We start from the raw sequence: 23,399 nt of genomic DNA on the forward strand, positions 1-23,399 counted from the left end.
GCTCCTAAGGTCAGAAGGAATACAGTACAGCGAATAGCGCACAAACTTAGCTGCACAGATTACCACATTCCAGACACTGCAGAGCAGGCAGTGCTCTGCAGAATCCCTTCTCAGGATTCTTCATGTAAACCCCATCTTAGTGGCCCACTGGATCCTTTTCAGTTCTATCTCAGATCTTTAATCAACTTAACATGGGAACTCTGACCCAGTTGTGTCTTTGAGGGATAAACAGGGACCGGTGAGATCCCCTGGCACCTAGGAAGGCAAGATGAAATGAATGGACCTTTGGACCTAGGGTCAGGAGGCTGATTTTTCCATCCTCTGCATATACCTCCGTGGTTGGGATCTTATTAGCATCCTGGTTTTTCAAATGAGGAGGTTAATTAGATACCCTCTCAGATACTTGGTGTCTCCAGTCCCATGGCTTTAAGCAGGATCCTGTAACTTCTACCAAGGAGATACATTCCCATAATGTGAAAGCACTTTCCTGGGGATGAGACTGCCCCTTATGGAAAGGGATTACAGCCTCATCTCCCCCGTCTGTAGTCTGCACACTCTCCCAGGGCAACCTCATCCAGGCCTTCCCTGCCAGCTGAACTCCTCCTGAACCCCCATCCTGAACATCTGATAACCAGTAGTCCCAACTAAATGTCCCACAAATGCTTTTTCAGCAAGTCCAGAACTGCTGTCTCTCCCTTCATGGCCCCCACTGCAGTGAGAGGCATCACCATCCACAATCACCCAAGTTAGAAAGCTCAGGGAAGGGGGCAGTGCATTTCTTTTCACTGCCTCTTCCCCCAACCCCTACATGCAACCAGAAACCAAGTTACATTCTTCTATCTCTCAAACCCACCTACTTCTCACCAATTCCAATGTCTACCTTGGCTCAAGCCTCCATTATCTCTACATGGGTCACCTGCCCCCCAAATCCCCCCACCCCATCACCACCCTCCTTATCTAGACCAGTGCCAGACTACAATACACATATAACTCCATCATTCACTATCTCCTCAGAGTAGAATCCAAGCACCCAGGTGTAGCCACCAAGCCCCTGGTCATCTTGCTCCTACCCACCTCTCCAGCCCCATTTCCTCTTAGCCTTCACTCCAGCCAATCAGATGCCTGCATTACCCGAGGCTCTACATACACAGCCACACATATACGCCTGCACGCATGCACACACACACACACCTTACACAAGTTTCCTCAGATTGCTCTGTGCCCTTTTGTAAAATGCTTTTCCTTTCTACATTGTCCTAATGGACATTTTAACCCAACATCACCTAATTTTAAAAGACCAGGGGCTTCCACATACTATTGATTTGTTCCTGAGTCATGCTCCCCCACTCCATGCAGCCACATCCCCAGACCAACATTATGATGCTGTAATGGGTAGTAAGTAAAAGAAAAAACTGCCTCTGAAGTGCTGATTAATTCTGGATTCTCCATCCCCTTCCCACAACTACTGCCTGATCAGGGCCTTCATCAGCACATGGGCCAGTGGTTCTTAAACTTTCGGGTGCCTCAGAAACACCTAGAATTGTCTGCAATGCACATTTCCAGGCTCCATTGCTAGGAGATCTACTTCAGTAGGTCTGGGTAGGGCCCAGAACTCTGCATTTTTAAACTTTGCATCCTCAAATTGCTTTACCCAGAGCTGGGCACAATAAGGCCTGCACTCACTCCACATCTAGTATATCAGGAAAGAATGGATGAGAGCACAGGCACATGTGTGGATAAGCCTCTCCCAACAGAGATACCCATCAGGATCCTAATGTCCCTGGTCTTAGAGCCGCCTCCCAGCAGACAAGGCAGGAAGGGGTGTGACTTCCCAGGTGATGCCCCCTCTCCACAGTGTGGATGGGACCTGGAGGTCTTCCGTGAGCTCCATCTGTCCAATAGAGGGTGGGAAGATAGGTTGAGGGTTCTGAACCTAGTGCCCCCTGGAACCTGTGGTTGGGCCTTCAACCTGTGGCTGAATGCCATGTGGACTGGTGTTTTGTGACTCTAGTGTGAGATGGGCTGAGGCTCCTGCAGAGGCGAGCAGTGGAGCATGAAAGCATCCAGGCAGCCTTTGCCTGGTGGGGGCCATTAAGGCTCTGCACTGGGAACACGGTTGTGGGAGAAAGCAATTAGTGGTGAGGGAAGCCAGTGAATCAGCACAGAGTCAGCTTGCTCTAATTGAGCCAACGAGTTTGTCCTGTTAAGTGTGGGCTCCCAGGGACAGGAGCTTCATCCTTAAATGCGAAGCCCTTCTTCAAGGTGGCATAGGGAGGAAAAAGACTACTTCCCACCCTTGAGAAAAGAGCCCAGCCCTTTCCCTTTACTGTCCCATCCCAGTGCCTGCCTCCATCCTAGAAATGCTGATTTTCTTGGCTAAACTGGTCTATGTCTTTGGACGACGATTTTTATTTTCTCAAGAAAGACAGAGACTTCAAATTCAGGGTCAGTGTATATGAGCAGATTGGCTCTGTTTGAGCTGCTGTTAGATTTTCAGTGTCTCAGCTTCTTTGTGGTTGTATTTCTGGCCTGTCATTTTAGAGACTTTGATTAGTATATTCCCCAAGACAGCTTCTGTTATCTTCAGGATTTATCACCTCAGAATTGTAATACACTGTTTTTGTGGTCTTGTTTCCTCCTTTCTCAGCAGTGTTCCCTGTCCTGACATAATTTCCCTCTAGATCAAGACATTATGAGTTCTCTTCTGAAAAGGTACAATGAAACATTCACTGATTAACTAAATAAGATGTTTCTCCAATATTTGTAATTTTTCCACCACCCTAATATTTGCATTTTAACAGGGGGCATTTGAAGACTAAAAAACCCTTAATGCCCAATGGATTGGAGCTCTAAGGTTGGAACAGAATGTGGAGTTGGAAATCTGGTTTGAGGGTCCCACCCAGTATCCCCTGAGATCCTACCACAGAGGGAGCAACACTCTCCCCCACCTGCTGGTTCAAAACTTACAAATCCTCAGTCTAATGACTATTTTTCTCTCTCTTCTATTTTTGTTTCCTAGGAACGAGTGGAATATCTCTTTCTCATAATTTTTACTGTGGAAGCATTTTTAAAAGTAATAGCCTATGGACTTCTCTTTCATCCCAACGCTTACCTCCGCAATGGCTGGAATTTACTAGATTTTATAATTGTGGTTGTAGGGTAAGTATAACTACCTTTCTCTATTCTCTCCCCTTACCCCATACCATCAACCAACACATATCTCCTTTTCCTTCTGTATTCGTATCTCTTTTTGATTTGGTCACAGTGGCACTGGGCTCCCAGCAAGATGAGAGTATCTATAAAAAGTCACTTTGAATTCAGACTTTCTCCAAAGGGAAGAGAGCTCTTACCTAGGAACACCTCCTTCACACATGCATATGCTCACAAGTGTGCACTCACGTGCACAGACACACACAGGAGTGGAATCTGAGTGCTTTCAATGGAACCCAGGGTCCTCCATGCTGCTCAGTCCTCTGCTTAAGGTCTTTTATTCTGTCTCCAACCACATCTGGCCCAAACGCTCTTTGGACTGGTTTCACTCTTGGGTCCCTGAGCAAAGTTAGTCCAGCCTGCCTGTGAGCATGCAGTCCGTGGGCATGGGGGTGGGGCGAGGCTGGCACACACGGTGCTGTAGATGCTCACTCTCACCTCTCCAGTGAGCCTCATCCAGGGCCCCAGGAAAAACAGGCTGCTCAATGAGTGAGGAGAAAACAGAACTAGGAAAGGTTAAGGTCGTGGATGGCCCAACTAGAGCAAAATACACCTTCCCCAAGAGTGCTGCTTCCCTGTAGCATAAGTTGAAGCAAAGCCAATATACACCTTAAAAAAAAAAAAAAAAGGCAGTGTAAGGAACTATAAATAAAATTTAGAAGTGATGATCTCCTTATCAAGGAATTAGTAACTTTACAAAATGATTCTCTATGAAATATTTGGGCTTTTTAAATATTTATTTATTTTTGAGAGAGTGCAAGCAGGGGAGGGGCAAAGAGAGGGGGAGAGAGGGTCCGAAGCAGGCTCTGCACGGACAGGCTAACAGCGGTGAGCTCAATGTGGGACTCAAACTCATGAATCATGAAATCATGACCCGAGCTGAAGATGGACACTCAACCGAGACACCCAGGTGCCCCTCTGTGAAACGTTTGTTCCTAAACTGGCCTACATGTGCTATGTGAAATGTAATTTACTAGACACCATTCCTAAAGTTCCATCCACTCATCTATTTTGTGAGGGGAGGGAACCTTTACAGCAGATTCTACTTGAGGATCAAGTTGGCTTCTTTGAGCTGTTCTGCTGTTACTCTGAGCCCAGAGAGCGGTCACACAGTGGCCACCTTCATTTTCACTCCTTGGAGTTCCGACAGGCTTCAGTGTCCAGGTCAATATGTCATCAGGCTCATATCCCAGGAGCCTATTTTTGATCGGCACCATTTGTACCATCCCAGTAAAGACATAGGTCCTTCTGGACTCCTCCAGAGCACTCACTGCTCATTCTCTCATGGGAGTGTCTGGTCTTTCCTGCAAGAAATAACAAGAGCAATTCAAGATCATTTATAAGTTATTTCCTTGTGTCTGGCCATCTGGATGGCTATTTAGGTTGTTTAGAACTGTTTTAGGGGCTTTTCTTTGTTGCCTTTTTTTTTTTTTTATGCAGCCTATAAATGACACACTTTGGCCACATTAATATCAGGGCTATTTGGGTGACATGAGAAACACCAAAGTTCTGGGAGTATTTGCCAGGCATAAGTCTGGCCCCAGAGGACTCAGAGTCAGGATGCAGCTCTAAGAGATCTTGCTGCTTTTGTTATTACAGGATAAACAAGGAGGAACTGAACAAATGCCTTGCATTAACTCAGTAAGCCATAGCAAAGGCCTTTAAGATGTCTTGTTCCAAATGCCCCTAAATCCCTTCAAATTCAGTGCCTTTCTCAAGGTCTTAGGCTCTGGGAAACCTTTCCCACATAGAAAAGAGCCCCAGGAAGGAGCTTCATCGAGAGATGAGGGTGCCTGCAGGGATTAACCCTTTGTTTAGGCAGAGAAGCTACATGTTCTTCTCATGTTTATGAAATGAGTTAGAGTTGAATGCATACAGCACTCTGCCCCCCTCATGGCCTTACCTACAGCACAGGAGGTGGAAACAGAAGGCACAGGGCAGACCTCAAACGGGATCCCTGGGAGGGAAGAAGCTGCCTTGCCATGCAGCTGCATGCTTGGCGACACTTGCTCGTCTTTTGCTGGCTTGGACCCTTGCCTTGTTGTTCCTCCCTATAAGCACAAAGGGCAGACTTTTTGTGGGGTCAGCCCAGATTTCAGTCACATCTTCCTGGAGTCTAGGCCATGAGGCTGATGAAGAGGGAAGCATTCAGATTTGGCCCACTTCAAAAGATGCCTCTGGTAGATTGTATAGGCCACAAAAGTTATGATGCTGGTGGTTGCCAAGCCTGTGGTTCACCACGACCCTCTGGGCTTTCTCCCCATCGATCTCACACATGGACATATTTGACACCTAGTTTCTCTTCTCCAAGGGCATTGGTCCCATGGGGCTCGCTGTCTAATCTAAATCTCAGTCTGGGGCACTTGGGTGGTTCAGTCAGTTAAGTGTCTGACTCTTGATTTCAGCTCAGGTCATGATCTCATGGTCTTGGGATTGAGCTCTGTGCCGGGCTTCGTACTGGGCTTGGAGCCTGCTTAGGGATTCTCGCTCTCTCTGTCTCTGTCTCTCTCTCTCTCTCTCTCTCTCTCTCTCCCTCCCTCTCTCTCTCTCTGCACCTCTCCTGCTCAGGCTCTCTCTCTCAAAAATAAATAAACCTTCAATCAATCAATCAATCAATCAATCAGACTGTCTTTGCCCATCCTTCTAACTGGGAAAAAAAAAATCTGTCTCTGTCTCTCTCTCTCTCTCTCTCTCTCTCTCTCACACACACACACTCACACACAGAGTGTAGCTCAACCACCTCTTTCATCTGTGCCTCCTTTTCTTGCCCTTTTTATAATATTAAATGGATATCCCTCTGCTTCCCTTATGTCTCCTGGGAAGTATCTACTCCCTGGGCCCCTCCTCTGCAGCTACTTAGGGGAAGGTTTCTTCTGCCTTCCTACAATCATAGAGGAGTCTGCCTTGCCCTGGAGGACGGTGGGTGTGCCTGCCTGCTGCCTGAGTGCCAGGTTGAGAGCTGCTCTCTCATTTCTGCATTGCCATGCTAGGGCATTTCCTTCCCCCCACAAACCCGTCACTTTTCCTTCCTAAAGTGGAAGAATCTCCTTGGTACAGTGGGGAGATGGGCCTGCTGGATGAAAGTGGGGAGGACTTCAGAGGCCTCTCCCTTCCCCACCCAGAGACCTCAGGATCTTCACTAGATCCCCTGCTCAAGACACTCTACTCCAGCCACCGGGGCTTTTGCTCCTATCTCCCTCCCAATATGGTGGCCCTGCCTTTCTGATGCACTGGGCCCTCTAGAGCCTCACTGTCGTCTTTTTAAAAGCTCCAGTGTCCAGCTAAGGAACTTCCAGACACAAGTCCCAGAGAATTCCGCCCCACCCCCCACCAAGCATCCACATCTGAACCAGCCCTTAGGGACAGGTAGCCACAAAGCAGTGGTTTGGGCTTTACAGTGCCTAATCAAGGAGAAACGCACCAGTCCCTACAAGCCAAGAATACCTCCTAGACCCATTCCTGAATTTTCTACCCCTTCAAAATTAAAATCAGACAGTTAATAAAGTGTCTGCATCAAGTTGGGGCAGGGAAAAGAGGAGAAAGTTTTCTAACTTCTATTCCCTTCAATGAATAATCTTTTGTGAACATCTTGTACTCTAATAAGCAAGCATATTGCTTTCTTCCAGGAAATACTAGGAACCAAATCTGGTTTGGAATTGGAATGTTATTTGACAAACTTGCAAACGAGTCTCCATTTTCTAAGATTTCAGTAATCTAGACTTCATTGGAAAGAACATTTCTCTGCAGAGAAAGAAGCTGGCTCCCCCCATCCTGGCAACTCTGCCTGGGGTTCAGGACGTCACCAGCTAACATATGACACCATCAAATTGCCAAGCTGAGCTGAAAGAATCACAGGGCCAAGAAAGACTTTAGATGTGGTCTGGCCAGTGTTGTCAAACTTCTTTTAGCTGCAGAACCCATTGTTCAAGCAAAGCCTTACTCAAAGGCCCATGGCAGCCACTCTGTTCCAACCACTTATCTCTGGCCTTGCTGTCCAAGAAGTCCCCAGGGGGTTCCATGGAGCACAGTTTGGAATTCCTTTATCTAGACCAACTCCCTCATTGCTGGGCCTTGCCTGAATTTGAGTTTCTGCAAAGCTAAGCCCCCAGCTGCAGCCTCCCCTGTTTCCAGATCCAGTTCCCTAGAGAAATAGTTATTTAAGGAACTCAAGCCTATTCCTCAAGAACAAAGTTGCCCAGGCCTTGAGTTCAGGTCAGATGTGGGGACCCAGTTCTGATACCTGGGCTTCCCCCTGACCTCAGGCCATGACCCAGCACACACTCTACTGACAGTGAATTGGTAGTCATCTCTAGTACAAAGGACAGAAATTGCCCCATGTGTCCTTTCCCCTATTTTTCTTGGTTACCACAAAAAGCCCAAGATTCCAGGTTCCCATTCCCCCATGGTTCTCTGCATCTTCTGACACCTTCTCCCTCTCCATCCTACTGAAACCTTTCCACTGTGCCCTTTGCTCCCCACAGGCCTTTGCCCATTCAGTGGTCAGCACACATTTTCTTTAAAGGGCAACATACTCATTTTCAGCTTGCAAACCATGCACTTTGTCCCAACTATTCAACTTCGGTGAGAAAACAGCAATATGTAAATGATGGGTATAGTTGAACTGCAACAAAACTTTACTTACAGAGCAGATGGCCCAAGTGTTGCCCTAAACCCTCAGCTTTGTCTCTGGCCACTCATTTAACTCCCTGACTCCCCCCAAGGGTCCTGCCTCCCTTGCATTCTCTCAAGAGATGGCCATTCTCCCCCAAATGCCTTGTTCCACAGTCCAGAGGTCAGGAGAAGGGCCCTGTGTTTCTTTTATTTCTGCTTTCACATGGTTGCCCCTCCCCTTCCCTAACAACTTCCAGTTCTGATGTGTGTGATCAGACCATTCCACCCTTACTTCTCCTTATGAGGTCCTCTGTAGGCCTCTACAGGACACTCATTCCTTGAAGACATAAGCTCTTGGCTCATTCCCACTCTCTCCAAACTCGCTATTGCAACTGTCCCCTCCGGTAGCTTCTTGATTCCTTGGTATCTTCCCCACCCAGGGACCCTGACTCCATCCTAACTCAGCTGCCCACTCCCAAGGCTATCGCCGCTATCCCTGCCATGACTAATAACTGCATACTTGCCCATAATCTCAAATCAAACATCCCACTCTATAAACACTACCACCCATCTTTCCAGCTTACTCACTCTTGCACTTTGACTCCAACAATCCATTCACCCTGTTCCATTCTCTCTGTTCCTCCACTCATTGTGTCCAGTCCTCCTTTCAACCAGTTTAGATGCCCAGCCCCATCATAATCTCTCACTAGTATATACGGTCAACTTCCTTATTTCTCTATTCATCTATCTTGCTAATTTGGAAAAACACAAACCATAGTCAAATCCAACTAGATGGAGATCCATCTGGTACCTGAAGCTGTGCCATTGAAAGGTGTAGAGAGACCTGTAAAGCTTAGCTGATGGGTTTTACTTTACACTCGTGACCACCAACTTCAAAGAGGTCCTTGATGATACCTGGCAATCCTATTACATGTGCCTTCTCTATTCACTCTTCACTTCTTTAGTGATTCTTTTATACCTTTGCCTCACCCTTCAAACTGCCAATACCCACTCCTCTTTTACATTTTCAGCTGATGACCTTGCTCCCTGTTTCCCTGAGAAAACGAGTGCAATCAGGAAAACATCTCTACCCCTATAATGTGCCCTCCTACTTGAACCATGATAAACCATCCCTATCTAGGGCCAGTACCCCTCTGGGTGCATTAGATCCCTTCCTGCCTACTGAAGGGTATCAAGCCTCCAGTAATTGTTTCCTCACTTTTGCATCGCCAGATTCCCTGTCTCTGTTACATAACTCCCATCACATATAAAAATGCTGCTGTATCTCCCATTTAAAAGCAAACACAACTCTCTTGATTCCACACCCTCTCCTGGTAACCATATTTTTTCTTCTACCACCTTTGACAATAAAGCTCCTGAGAAGGCTTGTCTATACTGTAGCCACCGGCCACGTGGCCACTCAGCAATTGAAATGTGGCTAATCTGAATTGAGACACACTGTTCATGTAAAATACACAGCAGATTTTAAAGATTTAGTACAAAAGGAGTGACAAATATCTCATTAAAAATTCTTTGTATTTATTAAAGTTGAAATAATATTTTGGTTATGTTGCATTAGTAATACATATAATCACAGTAAATTTCACCTGTTTTCTTTTTACTTTTTTAATGTGGCTACTAGAAAGTTTAAATTACATATATGTCTCATATTTGTGGCTTACATTATAGTTCTGTTAGACTTGTCTCAAACTTCTCTTGCTGTCCTTTCTTGAACCCGTATCTATTAGGCATTTGTCCCCATCACTCCACCAAAACAGGTGTTTTCAAAGTCTCAGTGTTCTGCATGTTACTAAAGCCAGTGATCAGTTTCCCATCCTTATATCTGCAGCACAAACCCAACTTCTATGCTATCATTTATTTGTGCCCAGGTAAAATTAAAAGGGAATTGTTAGGAGTAAGGAGGTGGGTGGAGAGGAGAGAGGATGCGGTTCTGAGCCACGTGAGGGCAGGCTCTAGGAAACCTGGAGCAACGGGATGACACAACAAAGGGACAGAGGCACTACCACAAACTTTAGTGGCTTTATGCTTCAGTCCAGGCCACCCAGCTTACACAAAGCCAGTTGTGTTCGTGCACAGCTTTATGATTGCAAAGGGCCTGCCCATCCCTTCTCAGACCTCTCTGAGAGGGCACTGGATATGCCCTTGGCATGGGTGATACCCACCCTGAAGGAATGTCATCTTATGATGGTCACAGTCCCTCCCACCCACACACACCTGAGTGCTGGTTCCCAGGCTGGAGGCCCCTGTGAACTCTGCTATCCCAAGCTTCCTTCAGAGAATTCAGAGTCTGACAGCTCCTTCTCCTCTTCCTCTCTTCTAGGCTTTTTAGTGCAATTTTAGAACAAGCCACCAAAGCTGACGGAGCAAATGCTCTAGGAGGGAAAGGAGCTGGATTTGATGTGAAGGCACTGAGGGCATTCCGCGTGCTGCGCCCCTTGCGGCTGGTGTCTGGAGTCCCAAGTAAGTAAAGCCATTATTCTTGTTTACAGTGTTATCTTGTCACCACCCTCTGCTTTTCTTTGCTGAATTGCCAGGAGCACTTTGCAAAGAAAACTAATATCATATAAATGGAGGGGCTTTTTTCTTAAAGGAATTCCTTTGCTTTAAAGAACCTAACTCTGAGGCACCTGGGTGGCTCTTTTGGTTAAGCATCTGACTTCAGCTCAGGTCATGAGCTCACGGTTTGTGAGTTTGAGCCCTTCCTCAGGCTTTGTGCTGATAGCTCAGAGCCTGGAGCCTGCTTCAGATTCTGTGTCCCTCTCTTGCTCTGCCCCTCACTCACTCATGCTCGGTCGCTCTCTCTCTCTCTCTCTCTCTCTCTCTCTCTCTCTCTTAAGAATAAATAAAACATTAAAAAAAAAAGAACCTAACTCTGATGTGAGTCCATTAAGACACACTGTGGTCCCAACTCCTATAAACACCTGGAAAAAATCCACAGCAGTCACACAGTCAAATGAAGACAGCCTACACAGAGAAAGCAATCCCTTGGCCATCTGAGCAATCCCCTCAAGGCCTTGGGCTGGGAATTTAAATACATTTCTAGTAGAGGAGCCTGGTGAGCCAGAGAAGGCTAATCCCCAAGGCTCGCAAGGTATTTTAGCCAATGAGATTATCTCTACTTTCTGTATTTTTCCAAAGAACAATCTGAAAAGCATCAGTAGAGGTTCAAAAAGTTCTGCTTGCCGTTTCTCTCAACGCTTTCCTTCTTTCATGTCAAGTGGGACATTTCCGGCTTCAGAAGCCCTATTTATGGACAGGCTGCCTGTCTTTGTGAGAACTAGTTTTGCCCAAGGGTGGAGGATGTTTAGCTTTCTGAATCAGGCAAAAGGGCTTCAGAGAGATATTGTCTGTTGTCTATCCAGATAGCAGTCATGTGGACAGCTCCTCTTCTAGCTCTTCCTCCAGAAGCCTGCCCACCATGGATGAGCCCCAGCCACAGAACACAGCAGCTTCCGGCCCTCAGCATCAGCTCCAGCAAAGCCCAGCCCAAGTTGCTCCTGGGGGTTAAGTGAGCTTTCAGAGAGCTCCTCTTTCCACTCCTCCTTGATGAGTTGGTGAGATCTGAGCATAATTCTGGACTTGTGTGCTGAGATTTTTCCCTCTCAAGTCAGCTCCATCAGATGTGGCCCATATCTCAAGGTAAAGGAGGTCCCTAGGACTGGGCTGAAATCAGACTAGCTTAGAGATGGGACCAGGAGACAGGAAAACAAAAAGGTCCTCTGAACACTGAACCTTTACCATAGAAATGTGAAGGACCTTTGTTCAATTCTTTCCGTACATGCACAGAGGAGTGAAAAGATCTTCTCAAAGTAACTTAATTAGCCAGCAATAGAGCAGGCCTAGAACCAGGTCTCCTGACTTCCAAACCAGCTCTCTCTCCTCCCATATATACAACTTTTTGTAAAGGATTAACTAGTAGATAACTCTTGGTTGTCTTAGACTTTTACACATATATCTGGTCCCTTGAATTACATTCTAAGCCCCTGGCAGCCCAGAATTGTGCCTTACATTGTCTCTGATTCCTGCACAATGCCTACAGTGGTCTTAGTACAAGGTAGAGGAATATACTGGATAAATGAAGGTAAGAGTTAGACTATTTTCTTTGCTGTGGAGCCTCCTGAGTAAAGTTTGTGTCTTGTCTTAAACTCAAAAGTGAACATAGAGCTAATCCACATAAACATGTTCAGAGCAGAGTCTTTCTACTTAACCATTTTAAGGCATCTAGGAATGGAAATAGTATCCAGTGGACTCTTGAACAATGTGGAGGTTAGGTGTGCTGACGCTTACCTTGTGCAGTTGAAAATCCACATAAAACTTTTGACTCTTCAAAAATTTCACGCTAATAGCTTACTGTTGACCAGAAGTCTTAGCGGTAACATACACATTTTGTATGTTATATATGTATTCATACAATGAAGTAAGCTAGGGAAAAGAAAATGTTATTAAGAAAATCATATGGGGGTACCTGGGTGGCTCAGTCAGGTAAGCGTCTGACTCTTGATTTTGGCTCAGGTCACGATCACATTGTTTGTGGGTTTGAGCCCTGCATTGGGCTCTGCACTGGCACTGCAGAGCCTGCTTGAGATCATCTCTCCCCCCCTCTCTCTCTGCCCTTACCCTGCTGTAAATAAACTTTCTTTTAAAAAATCATATGAAGGGGTGCCTAAGTGGCTCATTTGGTTGAGCATCTAACTCTTGATGCTCAAGTCATGATCTTGGGGTCATGGGATTGAGCCCTGAATTGCATCCCATGCTGAGCATGGAGACTTCCGACGATACTCCCTCTCTCCCTCTGCCTCCTCCCTCATTCACATTCTCTCTCTCTCTAAAAAGATTTTTTTTAATACAAAATAAAGAAAATCATATGGAAAAAATACATTTACAGTACTGTTCTATGTTTATTGAAAACAGTCTGTGTATAAGTTGACCCACAAAGTTTAAACTTGTGTTGTTCAAGGGTCAACTGTATATGATGGCCAAGATCCAATTTCCCTTTTGTGAAGCCTAAATTCTTTGGGTTTTCTTGATCAATCAAGCAAGACTCAATAGATCAAAATCAAGCAATGAGAAGGAGGGTGAGAATAACACTGAACATGACTTTTTTTTTTAATTTTTTTTAAATGTTTTATTTATTTCTAGGAGAGAGAGAGACAGCGTGAGCAGGGGAGGGTCAGAGAGAGAGGGAGTCACAGACTGAAACAGGCTCCAGGCTCTGAGCTGGCAGTCAGCACAGAGCCTGACGCGGGGCTCGAACCCACGAACCGCGGGATCATGACCTAAGCAAAAGTCGGACGCTTAACCGACTAAGCCACCCAGGTGCCCCTGAACATGACTTTAAAGAGATTAAAATGATGGTACAGCCAATGTGTCAGTGATAGGAAGTATGAACTGATTCCAAACTTCCAACCAAGCTACAGTGGACATAACAAATCTTACCCTCTTATGTATGCACTTGTTAGGAGCCCACAATTTCAGAGCATTGTTCTTGGTATGAGGACATATGATGAAGAATAAATACAGTCCTTTCACCTGAGGAATTTGACAATCTATAAGAGTCTATCAGTCAGCTTTTGCTATAGGAACAAACAATCCCAAATTCTCAGTGACTTAAAACCAGAAACATTTATACCTGGCCATGTTACATGAAGATGTTGGCCAGCTGCAGCTTTTCTGGGCTCAGCTGGGCTCTGAGCTTGACCAGGTTCTGTATGCTGCTTCATTCCAGAGCCCGGGTTGAAGAAGCATCCAGCAGGTAGGCCATGTTATTCTCATGGCATAGGGGACAGATGCTCACAAAGGGGGCAATTAGCTAAACCATGAAACGTATTTTAGGCTTTTGCTCAAATATAGTTTAGATCATGGCTGCTTACTTTCCAGGGACCAAAGCAAGTTACAGTGCTATCTTTGTCCTAAAGATAATGTGACACAGAAGTACACTGTACCTAGAGAGAAGCTTGGGTGAATAATTGTGAACAAATAGTATAATCTAACACAAAGAGATTGAAGAGACTGTTATTTACAGAAATAGTTATAATAATTGCTCTAGTACAAAAGTTCTTAATTCAAGATGCATATGGTTGAGAGTCACTCATACATTCAGGGCATTAAAAAGGAAAATTAGATTAGATACAGTAGCTAGATTCCATTATAGAAGAAACTTCCTAAAGAAGGTGTCCCATCACCATATGCATTTATTTTTTTAAAAACGTTTATTTATTTTTGAGAAAGACAGAGACAGTGTGAGTGGGGGTAGGGGGCAGATAGAGAGGGAGACACAGAATCTGAAGCAGGACCCAGGCTCTGAACTGTCAGCACAGAGCCCGACATGGGGCTCGAACCTACAAACCGTGAGGTCATGACCTGAGCCAAAGTTAGACACCCAACCAACTAAGCCACTCAGGCACCCCTCCATATGCATTTAAATCATGGTAGAACTGTATTGTAGTGGTCAGATAGAGGTAACATTCCTTGGAATTCTGTCAACAAAAAGAAGTGGACATGATATGTTACTTCAAATATAAGGCCTACCTGCTAGGTAATCCAGTAAGATATCTTTATCATTAAAGATGATCACACTGAGATGGTTTTGCTGTTGTGGGCAGGCTTGCAGGTGGCTTCATGCTTATGCATAGGGCTAACACCTGTATCTTGTTTTCCATGGGTCACCAATAAAAAGAAAGTAGCTCTTTTTGGAGCTTAAAGAAAGGGCTAATCCAGCCTGTTACCCTTTCTCACTGGAAAAGTAACTATGTGGGGGCACCTGGGTGGCTCAGTCGGTTAAGTGTCTGACCTCAGCTCAGATCATGGTTGGTGGGTTTGGGCCCCGCATAAGGCTCTATGCTGACAGCTCAGAGACTGGAGCCTGCTTCAGATTCTGTGTCGCCCTCTCTCTCTGCTCCTTCCCTGCTCATGATCTCTCTTGCTCTTGCTTTCAAAAATAATTTTTAAAAAGTAACTATGTGACTTTTAAATAATAAAGTATATAGACCAAGGTGAATAAGTGCCTGTGCTAGTTTGGTTGATTTCATCCAGGAAAATGTCAGCAATATCTCCTACCACTACAAACCTAGACAAATACCTCCTTCCATTTCTTAGAACTTTTGGGTGTCTTCGTTTATACTTCAGCGGAACTCCTCCAAGGAGCTGCCTCTGTCTTTGTCTCCAGTTCTTGTCTTCTTGTTCTCTCTTAGATCCACACCAGTCAGACTTTCTCCTCCATTACTGCAGTAAAACATCTCTTGTTAAGACCACTAGTGATTTCCACATTACTGAATAACATGGTCAGTCCTTTGGTGCCATTGTACTTGATCTAGCCACAGCATTGGATACAGCTGATCCTCCCTTGTCATCACTTGGCTACTGGGACACTGTTCTTCCTCAATTCATTTGCTTTTCCTTATCAGAATCACTTGCTGATTTCATGTCCAGTCTCATGGCATTAAATATCACTTATATGTCTTCTAATAACTGTATGTCACCAACTCAGACTTGTCCTCTAAAGTCCAAATTTATATACCTACCTGCTCACCCCATTCCTTTAATTGGATGTGTAAGCATCTCAAACTTACCACATCCATAACAGAACTTCCAATTGTCCCAGTCTTTCCTGTCTTGGTAAATGTCAACCTCATCCTTCCAGTTACTCAGGCCAAAAATCTTGGACTTATTTCTTTCTCTCAGGACTGTATCCAGTCCCTCAGGAAATCCTAGCAGCCATGGCCTCAGGAAACTCACTGTTTCTTACCACTTCCAATGCCAGCAGCTGACACCTCTCAGCTGGATTATTATAACAGCTTTTTAACTGGATTCTCTGTTTCTACCTCTGCCCTTTGCCACAGCTTAGTCTCAGCACAATAGCCAACAGCATCCTCATAAAATACAAGTCCTTGTAAAAAAAAAAAAAAAAAAAAGAGTCACCACTTTGCTCAGAACCCTCCAAGTCTCCCCTAACTTACTGAGAGCCAGGGTCCCATAGGGCCCTACATGATCTCACTCCTTTCCCCTCTGATCTCATCTCCCTCCACCCTTTCCTTCTGTCCCTCCCTGCCACCCTCAGTGACCTATTTGCCATGCCTCCAACATTCCAAACCCACTACCATTATGGAGCCTTCAGGTTTGCCATTCCTTGTTTCAAGAATGCCCTTTACGTGGCCCTCCACTGGGCTGGCCTGCTTACCACCTCCAGTCTCTGCAGAAATGTCACCTTACCCAAGAGGCCTGCTCTCCCTACCCATGTTAGCAACCCTTACATTTCCTGTGACCCTCCCCTGCTTTATTTTTCCCACATCACTTGTCACCATATGTCTCACTATTTACTTACTACCCCTTGCCTCATGAGAATGTAAGTTCAATGAGGACAATTTCTGTTTGTTTTGTTCACTGTTGTATCATCAGCATCTACAGTGCCAGGTAAGTCTTTGCAGAATAAATGGCTATCATTGTGCAGATGCCTCACAGTTGAGTGGCAGTGCTACACACAGCAGTTAATAAGAACAAGCTCCTTAAATGATGCTAATGCTAAATGACCTCCCATTTGTGAGCCTTCTTTAGCATTTCCAAATGGTGTTTATTCTTCTATCATATTTGATCCTCATAACAGCTGTGTGGTATGTGGACCCATAGGTGATACGTAGATAATGTGTTATTTCTTGTAACAGGTAAGTTGGACAGTTTGTGGAATATGTAACTCTAAGCCCCAAAAGTTGTTATTATTTTTTAAGTGTCCATGTTAAATTAAATTTAAGTTATATTAAATGCCACTGAAATCTTTTTTTAAGTACTTTATTGTCAAGTTGGTTTCCTTATAACACCCAGTGCTCATCCCCATAAGTGCCCTCCTCCATGCCCATCACCCCACAACCCTCCCCCCCACCCCATCTGNACATTCCCACCAAAAGTGTAGGAGGGTGCCCGTTTCTCACATCCTTTCTGAGGCGGGAGGAGAGCACTATCTAATATTTGTTCCATACCATAATTTCTTTGAACATCTTTTCTTCTACATTTCAGTCTCTTTGAGAATGAACTTAGCATTGGAATCATTTCTGCATCTGCTGTAACAGCTAGCAAAATCTTATACCAAGTGTGCACTCAGTAGGTTTTGTTGAACAAATTAATATATGACTTGCACACTCACAATCATCTCTCTCACCCCATAATCTGTGATCTTAAGATTTCAGTGGCATAAATGCACTAAGGCCCTAGAGACACAGAGACAAATAGGATACTGTCCCCATCTGTTAAGATACTTGAATGCTTTAGAGACATTTTAGGGGACATACTTTCCCTATGGTATGAATTTTTATAAGATTAGCTCTTTCTCAGTTAAAAGTGTCATTTCTGGAATCACACAGAATAGAAAAGAATTAGCTATTAAACAAAGGTTTGCTTTCTAATTGAGAAGTGAGAAAGAACAATAAGGACCATGTATGGAGAGGAGTCAGAAACCTTTCTTCTTATTTTTTCTTGCTCAGATTAGAACTGTTTCCTGAAAACAAATTAACACCAATCAACCAACAAATATCTGCTGATTGGATACCATATGGAAGGCACCAGGAGAGATAAGACATAGTGGTTCTGAGCAGGAAGCAGGCTGCCTGACTTCTGCACTGACTTACTCTGTGACATTAAGGAAGTTACTAAGCCTCTCTGTGCCTTAGCTTCCTCATCTGTAAAATGGAAATAATAGCAGAACCTATTTCATACGTTGTTAGAAAAACGGAGTTAATGCATACAAAGCACTTAAACAGTGCTTGCTTATAGTAAGTGCTCAATTAAATGGTAGTGGTTGCATTATAATATATCACATCACATTATATTACATGAGATATGTAAAATATAAGTACATGACAAAATCACTATCAAGACAAAACAGATGTACTTTAAAAGGTAAAGAATATTTGGGGCGCCTGGGTGGCTCAGTCAATTAAGCATCTGACTTCAGCTCAGGTCATGATCTTGCAGTTTGTGAGTTCAAACCTACATCGGGCTCTCTGCTATCAGCACAGAGCCTGGAGTCTGCTTCAGATTCTGTGTCCCCCTCTCTCTCTGCCCCTCCACTGCTCGTTCTCTCTCTCTCTCTCTCTCAAAAATAAATACACATTTTAAATTTTAAACAAACAAATAAATAAATGGCAAATAATATTTAAGAGTTAAATATTCTTAGGCGCCTGGGTGGCTCAGTCGGTTAAGCATCCGACTTCGGCTCAGGTCATGATCTTCCGGTTCGTGGGTTCGAGCCCCGCCCCGGGCTCTGTGCTGACAGCTCAGAGCCTGGAGCCTGTTTCAGATTCTATGTCTCCCTCTCTCTCTGCCCCTCCCCCACTCATGTTCTGTCTCTTTCTGTCTCAAAAATAAATTAAAAAACTATAAAAAAATTTTTTTAAATATTCTTTAAACTCCCCCAGAGTGCATTTCCTGGGGACTGTGGCAGTTCAGGGGAAGTGTTATGGAGCCAGTAATCGAAATGAGCCTTAAGGTTTTGGTTGAAAAGGTAGGGATGGAGATGAGAGGACATTAGCGGTGAAAACTTCATTTGGGTGGCCAGTGCAGACTGGCCCAGGCCAGCACATGGGTCTGTGCATGGACCACGAAGCCACAGAGGAGGAAGTAGTGAGAACCAGGTCAGGAAGCAGGTGAGGAAAGCCAGCACGGAGCAAACTGCAGTGAGCCCTGGATGCCAGGCCAGCAAGGCAGTTTTCTAAACAGACTCTGCTCTTTCTTCTCCACTGGAAACATTCAAGAGACTGCACTGCAGAGACACAGCAAAGTGCCTTGGAAATGTCCTCAAACAGTATCCGAATGGACGGCAGATCTTGATTCCACCGACGTTCATTAAACCACCCTGGACACAGCTAGCCAGTGGCAAAGCTGGGGTCAGAGCCAGACCAGAGCAGCCTACCCACTTAACACACTGCTTTTATTGCTATAGATAGAGTGAATTCTTGACTTAAAACTTCCTGCTGCACAAGTTAAAAACTCACCTGAGTGCCCAAGAACCCAGGTGAACCACACTCATTCTATAATGCAGTTTTTCTCCCAGAATGAGTTCTCCCCTCCTGGGAATTAGTAACTGTGAAATTGGCCACACTGATTAGCAAACACTGCCAGTTAATCAGACCCATTGGGGGCATATTAGAGCTGCTAAAAACAACTTTTCTGAGTGTTTTTACACTTGGATGGTTCAAAAGCAGTTATGCCATCCTGCCTGAAATGTGTTCTTCAGTAAGTTGGGCCACAGTGAATTTGCAGTCACCATAACTGCTCCCAGGACAATGTTCCCAGGGGATGCCTGCACTGTGCTAGGGAGGGAGGAGGGCTCAAGTACCAGAGACGGTCCCAGCAAACTGCCTCACTGGATTTAAGGACACTTCAAATTCCAGACTTTATGAAGGAAAGCCTGTCTTAGAGCTGGTACTTGCAAATCAAGTAAGTCAGCCTCTGAAGTGTAGCTCAGGGACCTTGGGCCGGTCAGTTCTCTCTGGATCTCTGTTCTACCTTTAACTTTAAAGGCCTGAACTGCCTGGTGTCTGCATCTCTTTCCCCCTTCCATTCTCTTCCCCTCTGCACCAGAGAGTAGTCCTTGCCGGTAGCAGGCCTGTTTGCCTCTCCACATTCTCTGCTCTCTCTTCCTTTTCATTTCCTTGGACTTGACCCTCTTCTTCCCCTCAGTTTCTAATTTGCTCTCTATCGTTATGTCCCTTTTGTTCTAAAGGGATCTTAAATGTCATGGGACCTAAAACCAGAATGTGGGACCTTAACTACTGAAACCACTTAAACCACTTGTACTTCATACAAGGACAGGGGCATGTGCAGAGGCTCCCACCAAAGTCCATCCCTCTCTACTTCTCATTGGACCTGTGCCCAGTCCCACTCCCTGTCCCATTCAGAAATCCTTTCTGCCGCATCTTCTAGGCCCTCCTCTGCCACTGTTTGTTCATTTGTTTGTTTGTTTTTCTTACACTAAAGCAGGAAACCTTGCTCCTGTGTTCCTCTCATGGTGCCATTCCTGAACCAGAATGTCTGAGTGAGAAAGAACATTAGCTATCTGATCCAGCCGAGTTTCCATTTTACAGATGAGAACACTGCAGCCGACCATTTTATTTTAAAAAAATTTTTTAATGCTTTATTTATTTCTGAGAGAGAGACAGCATGAGCAGGGGAAGGTCAGAGAAAGAGGGAGACACAGAATCTGAAGCAGGCTCCAGGCTCTGAGCTAGCTGTCAGCACAGAGCCCAACGCGGGGCTCGAACCCACGAACTGTGAGATCATGACCTGAGCCGAAGTCAGACACTTAACTGACTGAGCCACCCAGGTGCCCCTGCAGCTGACCATTTTAAACGGCTTTCTCAAGGCCACACTGCTACCTGGTGGCAGGCAGACAGGACTCCTATACCGTGTGTAAGAAGACTAACAGGAGACATGATGAACCCTCTGGTTTGTATAGTCTTTGGAGCTTACAGAGCTCCCTCACACACCTGTGTTCACAGCCACCCCAAGAAGGAGTCTGAGGGGATGTCAGTGCCCCCTCCACTTTCCTGGTCCAGGCAGCCTGCTGGCGTGTCTTCGCTAAGGTGGAGCCGACCCTCTGGAGGACAGCTGTAAACAGCATGGCCTCTTAACATTCCAAAGAGGTTGGCTGGCCTGCTCTGCTGTGAGGGGTCAGAAGTCAGCTCCCTGGTGTTGGTATGCCTTAGCCTAACAGAAACAGAACAGAATTTAGAATACAGTCCCACACATCCTGCCCAAGTCCCCCAAAACTTTTCATGTTCAACGTAGCTGAGAGTTGATGCCCACAATCTTCCATGTCACCCAGCATGATTCTACTGCACCCCCTCCTCTGATTTGGGAACTCTTGACCCCTCCCTTCCAGATGCCTCTGAAGGGGTCCCCAGACTAGAAGGTCAGGGGCACAGTTACAGTCCTGGCTCTGCTGCCAAGCTTTATGCTCCCTGCTTCACACATTGCCTCAGTTTCTCTGTCTACAAGTGAGATTAGTGATGCGTATTCCATGGACAGGGATGAGGTTTTACCTCTAAAGCCCCATGAGTTTCTAGCAACAACGAGTCTTTTAAATCCACCTCTTAAAGAGAGATGTTATGGATTGTGATGAGCCATGGCATCAGGTAGTAAGAAAAGGAAGATGACCCAAATGCAGCAAAGCAAGCTAATTTAAATAATGAGCATATTTCAAAAGTTCCAGTCCCTGTTGTCATGGAGCTTCACTGAGAAGTTATGAAAATCAATAACAGTATCCAACTAAACTGGGAAAATCTCTATTATTTGGTGTTCTACATACAGCAGCTCAAAAAATAATAATGGCAAAGAATGATGCATCTCACCACACAATAACTTCCCATATTTACTGAAGTGAGCAGACATTCCCTCAGTGATGAAAATGTCCCTTTTTGATTTAAGAACAAAATGTAAGTGGTGATAAATGTTGGGGTTACTACGAGCCAAAAGCAATATTCAGCATCAGTGTAAGGCTTTCAGACTTCAAGAGCTTTATTGGTTGATTAATCGGCCCAGTGGTCCAGGAAGGCAGGGACATTATCCCTAATTTATAGATAGGCAAATACAGTCCCAAGTGCTTCTCCCAGAGTAATGAACAGAGATGGGTTCAGATGATTTTCCAAGTCAGGAATACTCCCTGTAGGACTCAGGTCGCTGGAGGAGAGCACAGTTTTCCTATCAGGGTGCTCCATGTGGCTTGCAAGATTGAGGACAATTGATAGTTCCAAGCACTGGTTTATTTAGGTTTTAATGGTTCATGAACCACTTTGGTTACAATGGGCTGATGAAGGATGGTATCATTGATGCCTAGAGACTTGTGAGAAAGTGGGAGGGACTCTGGGTCTGCAAGTGAAAACAACAGGGATCTAAGTCTGGCCAGCGAGGTGACTTTATTATTTAACCTTTGAGCTTCAGTTTCCTCATCTGGGAAGTGAAAGGGTTGAACTGTATTAACCCTAAAATTCTTCTAAGCAATATCATCCTGTGCTTCAATGGTAGAGAACAGCAGTAACCCAAGAATTTCTTTTTTTGATCACTAATTCTAGATGTAGTGATCGACAGGGCATGATCTATGGCAAATCCCTTCACTCTTTTAGCCCCCAATATATTAGCAATCAGACCAGAGGTGGAAGAATATGTCCTATAGTAAGTCAACAATTTTTATTAAGCACTGATCATGTTCCTAGGACTGTGGCAGGTGGTGTAACTCACAGAAGAAGAGAGCTTCTTATACTCAGGAAGTTCCATGATTGATTCTCTTTTGTGCCTGGTCCTTTTCTGGAGACCCCCAAACATGAAATTACAGCCAGAAGCAAGGTGACTATAACCTAATTTAAAATAATGATAATAATAAAGGCCACTTAGACTTACAAGTGACCCATGCTTTATAAGTGCTAAAAAGAAAAATGAGGGGGGAGAAAATGAAGATATAGTGAGGTCAGTGTCCCATGAAATGATCAATGCATAGAATATGAGCCCCATGTACCTGTTATTCTTGGTTTGTTCCCTCTTGCTGATTCATGACAATTAGTAGTTGAGGACATTGACAGTAGAGTCCTATTAACTGGGTTCAAATTCCCAGAGCCACCACTTATTAGCTGTATGCCTCAGTTTCCTGATCTATAAGATGGGGTTCCAAATTGCATTTATATCATGGAATTATTGTGATGATTAAATAAATAAATGCTTGTAAAGCATTTAGACTGTGCTCAACACATAAGCATTCAGCAAATATTAGCTGTAATATACCTGTGGGTTCAGCTCTCTACCTACCTTGGGCTCCAATTTGGACTGTAAAAGGAAGGGGAATTTCTTCAATTGATTTTTAAAAGTTAGCTTTAATGGGGCACCCAGGTGACTCAGTTAAGTGTCCTACTCTTGGTTTCAGATTAGGTCATGATCTCATGGTTTGTGGGTTTGAGCCCCAGGTTGGGCCCCACACTGGCAGCATGGAGCCTATTGGAATTCTGTGTCTCCTTCTCTCTCTGCCCCTCCCCTACTCTCTCTCTCTCTCTTTCAAAATAAATAAACATTTTTTTCAAAGTTAACTTTAATGAAGTGTAATGAAGAGTAAAATTCATACATTGAAGTATGTCATCACAGATGTAATAACTTTATAATAGTGTAATTTCATTTACCCAACCTGCATCCCACAGTGTTAATATTTTTTGCTTTAAACAGTCAGTTGTCTTTTAAGTAAATTATGAAAAAATAAAACAGTCTTTTATATTTACACAGTTATTTACCATTTTTAATGCTCTCCATTCCTTTCTATAGATCTAAGTTTTCCTTCTGGTGTGATTTCCTCTACCTTGAAGGACATTCCCTAGGATTTATATAATACAGATCTTCTGCTACAGAATTATGTCCACTTTTGTTTATATGAAAATGTTCTTATTTCATCCACTTTTAGAAGAATATTTTTGCTGCGTATAGAATTCCTGTTTGACACTTTTTTTCTCTTAACTACAAAGATGTTGTTCCATTTTCTTTGGCCTCCATTGTCTCTGATGAGAAGTCATTGATATTCTTATCATGGTTCTCCC

At 44.5% G+C, this 23,399-nt stretch overlaps 1 protein-coding gene across 12 annotated transcripts in view; it reads left to right on the top strand.

Moving 5' to 3' along the window:
* CACNA1C (calcium voltage-gated channel subunit alpha1 C) overlaps positions 1 to 23,399 on the top strand; it is a 654,628-nt gene that overhangs the window by 406,186 nt on the left and 225,043 nt on the right. For all 12 annotated transcript variants that reach the window (XM_077759249.1, XM_077759252.1, XM_077759241.1 and 9 more), the window contains exons 4-5: positions 3,020 to 3,159; positions 10,163 to 10,302. In XM_077759249.1, coding sequence (XP_077615375.1) covers positions 3,020 to 3,159; positions 10,163 to 10,302 — 280 coding nt within the window. The remainder of the gene's footprint in view (positions 1 to 3,019; positions 3,160 to 10,162; positions 10,303 to 23,399) is intronic.

Source organism: Crocuta crocuta, unplaced genomic scaffold, assembly GCF_008692635.1.
Source record: "Crocuta crocuta isolate KB4526 unplaced genomic scaffold, BGI_CrCroc_1.0 scaffold72, whole genome shotgun sequence".
Lineage (NCBI taxonomy): Eukaryota > Metazoa > Chordata > Mammalia > Carnivora > Hyaenidae > Crocuta > Crocuta crocuta.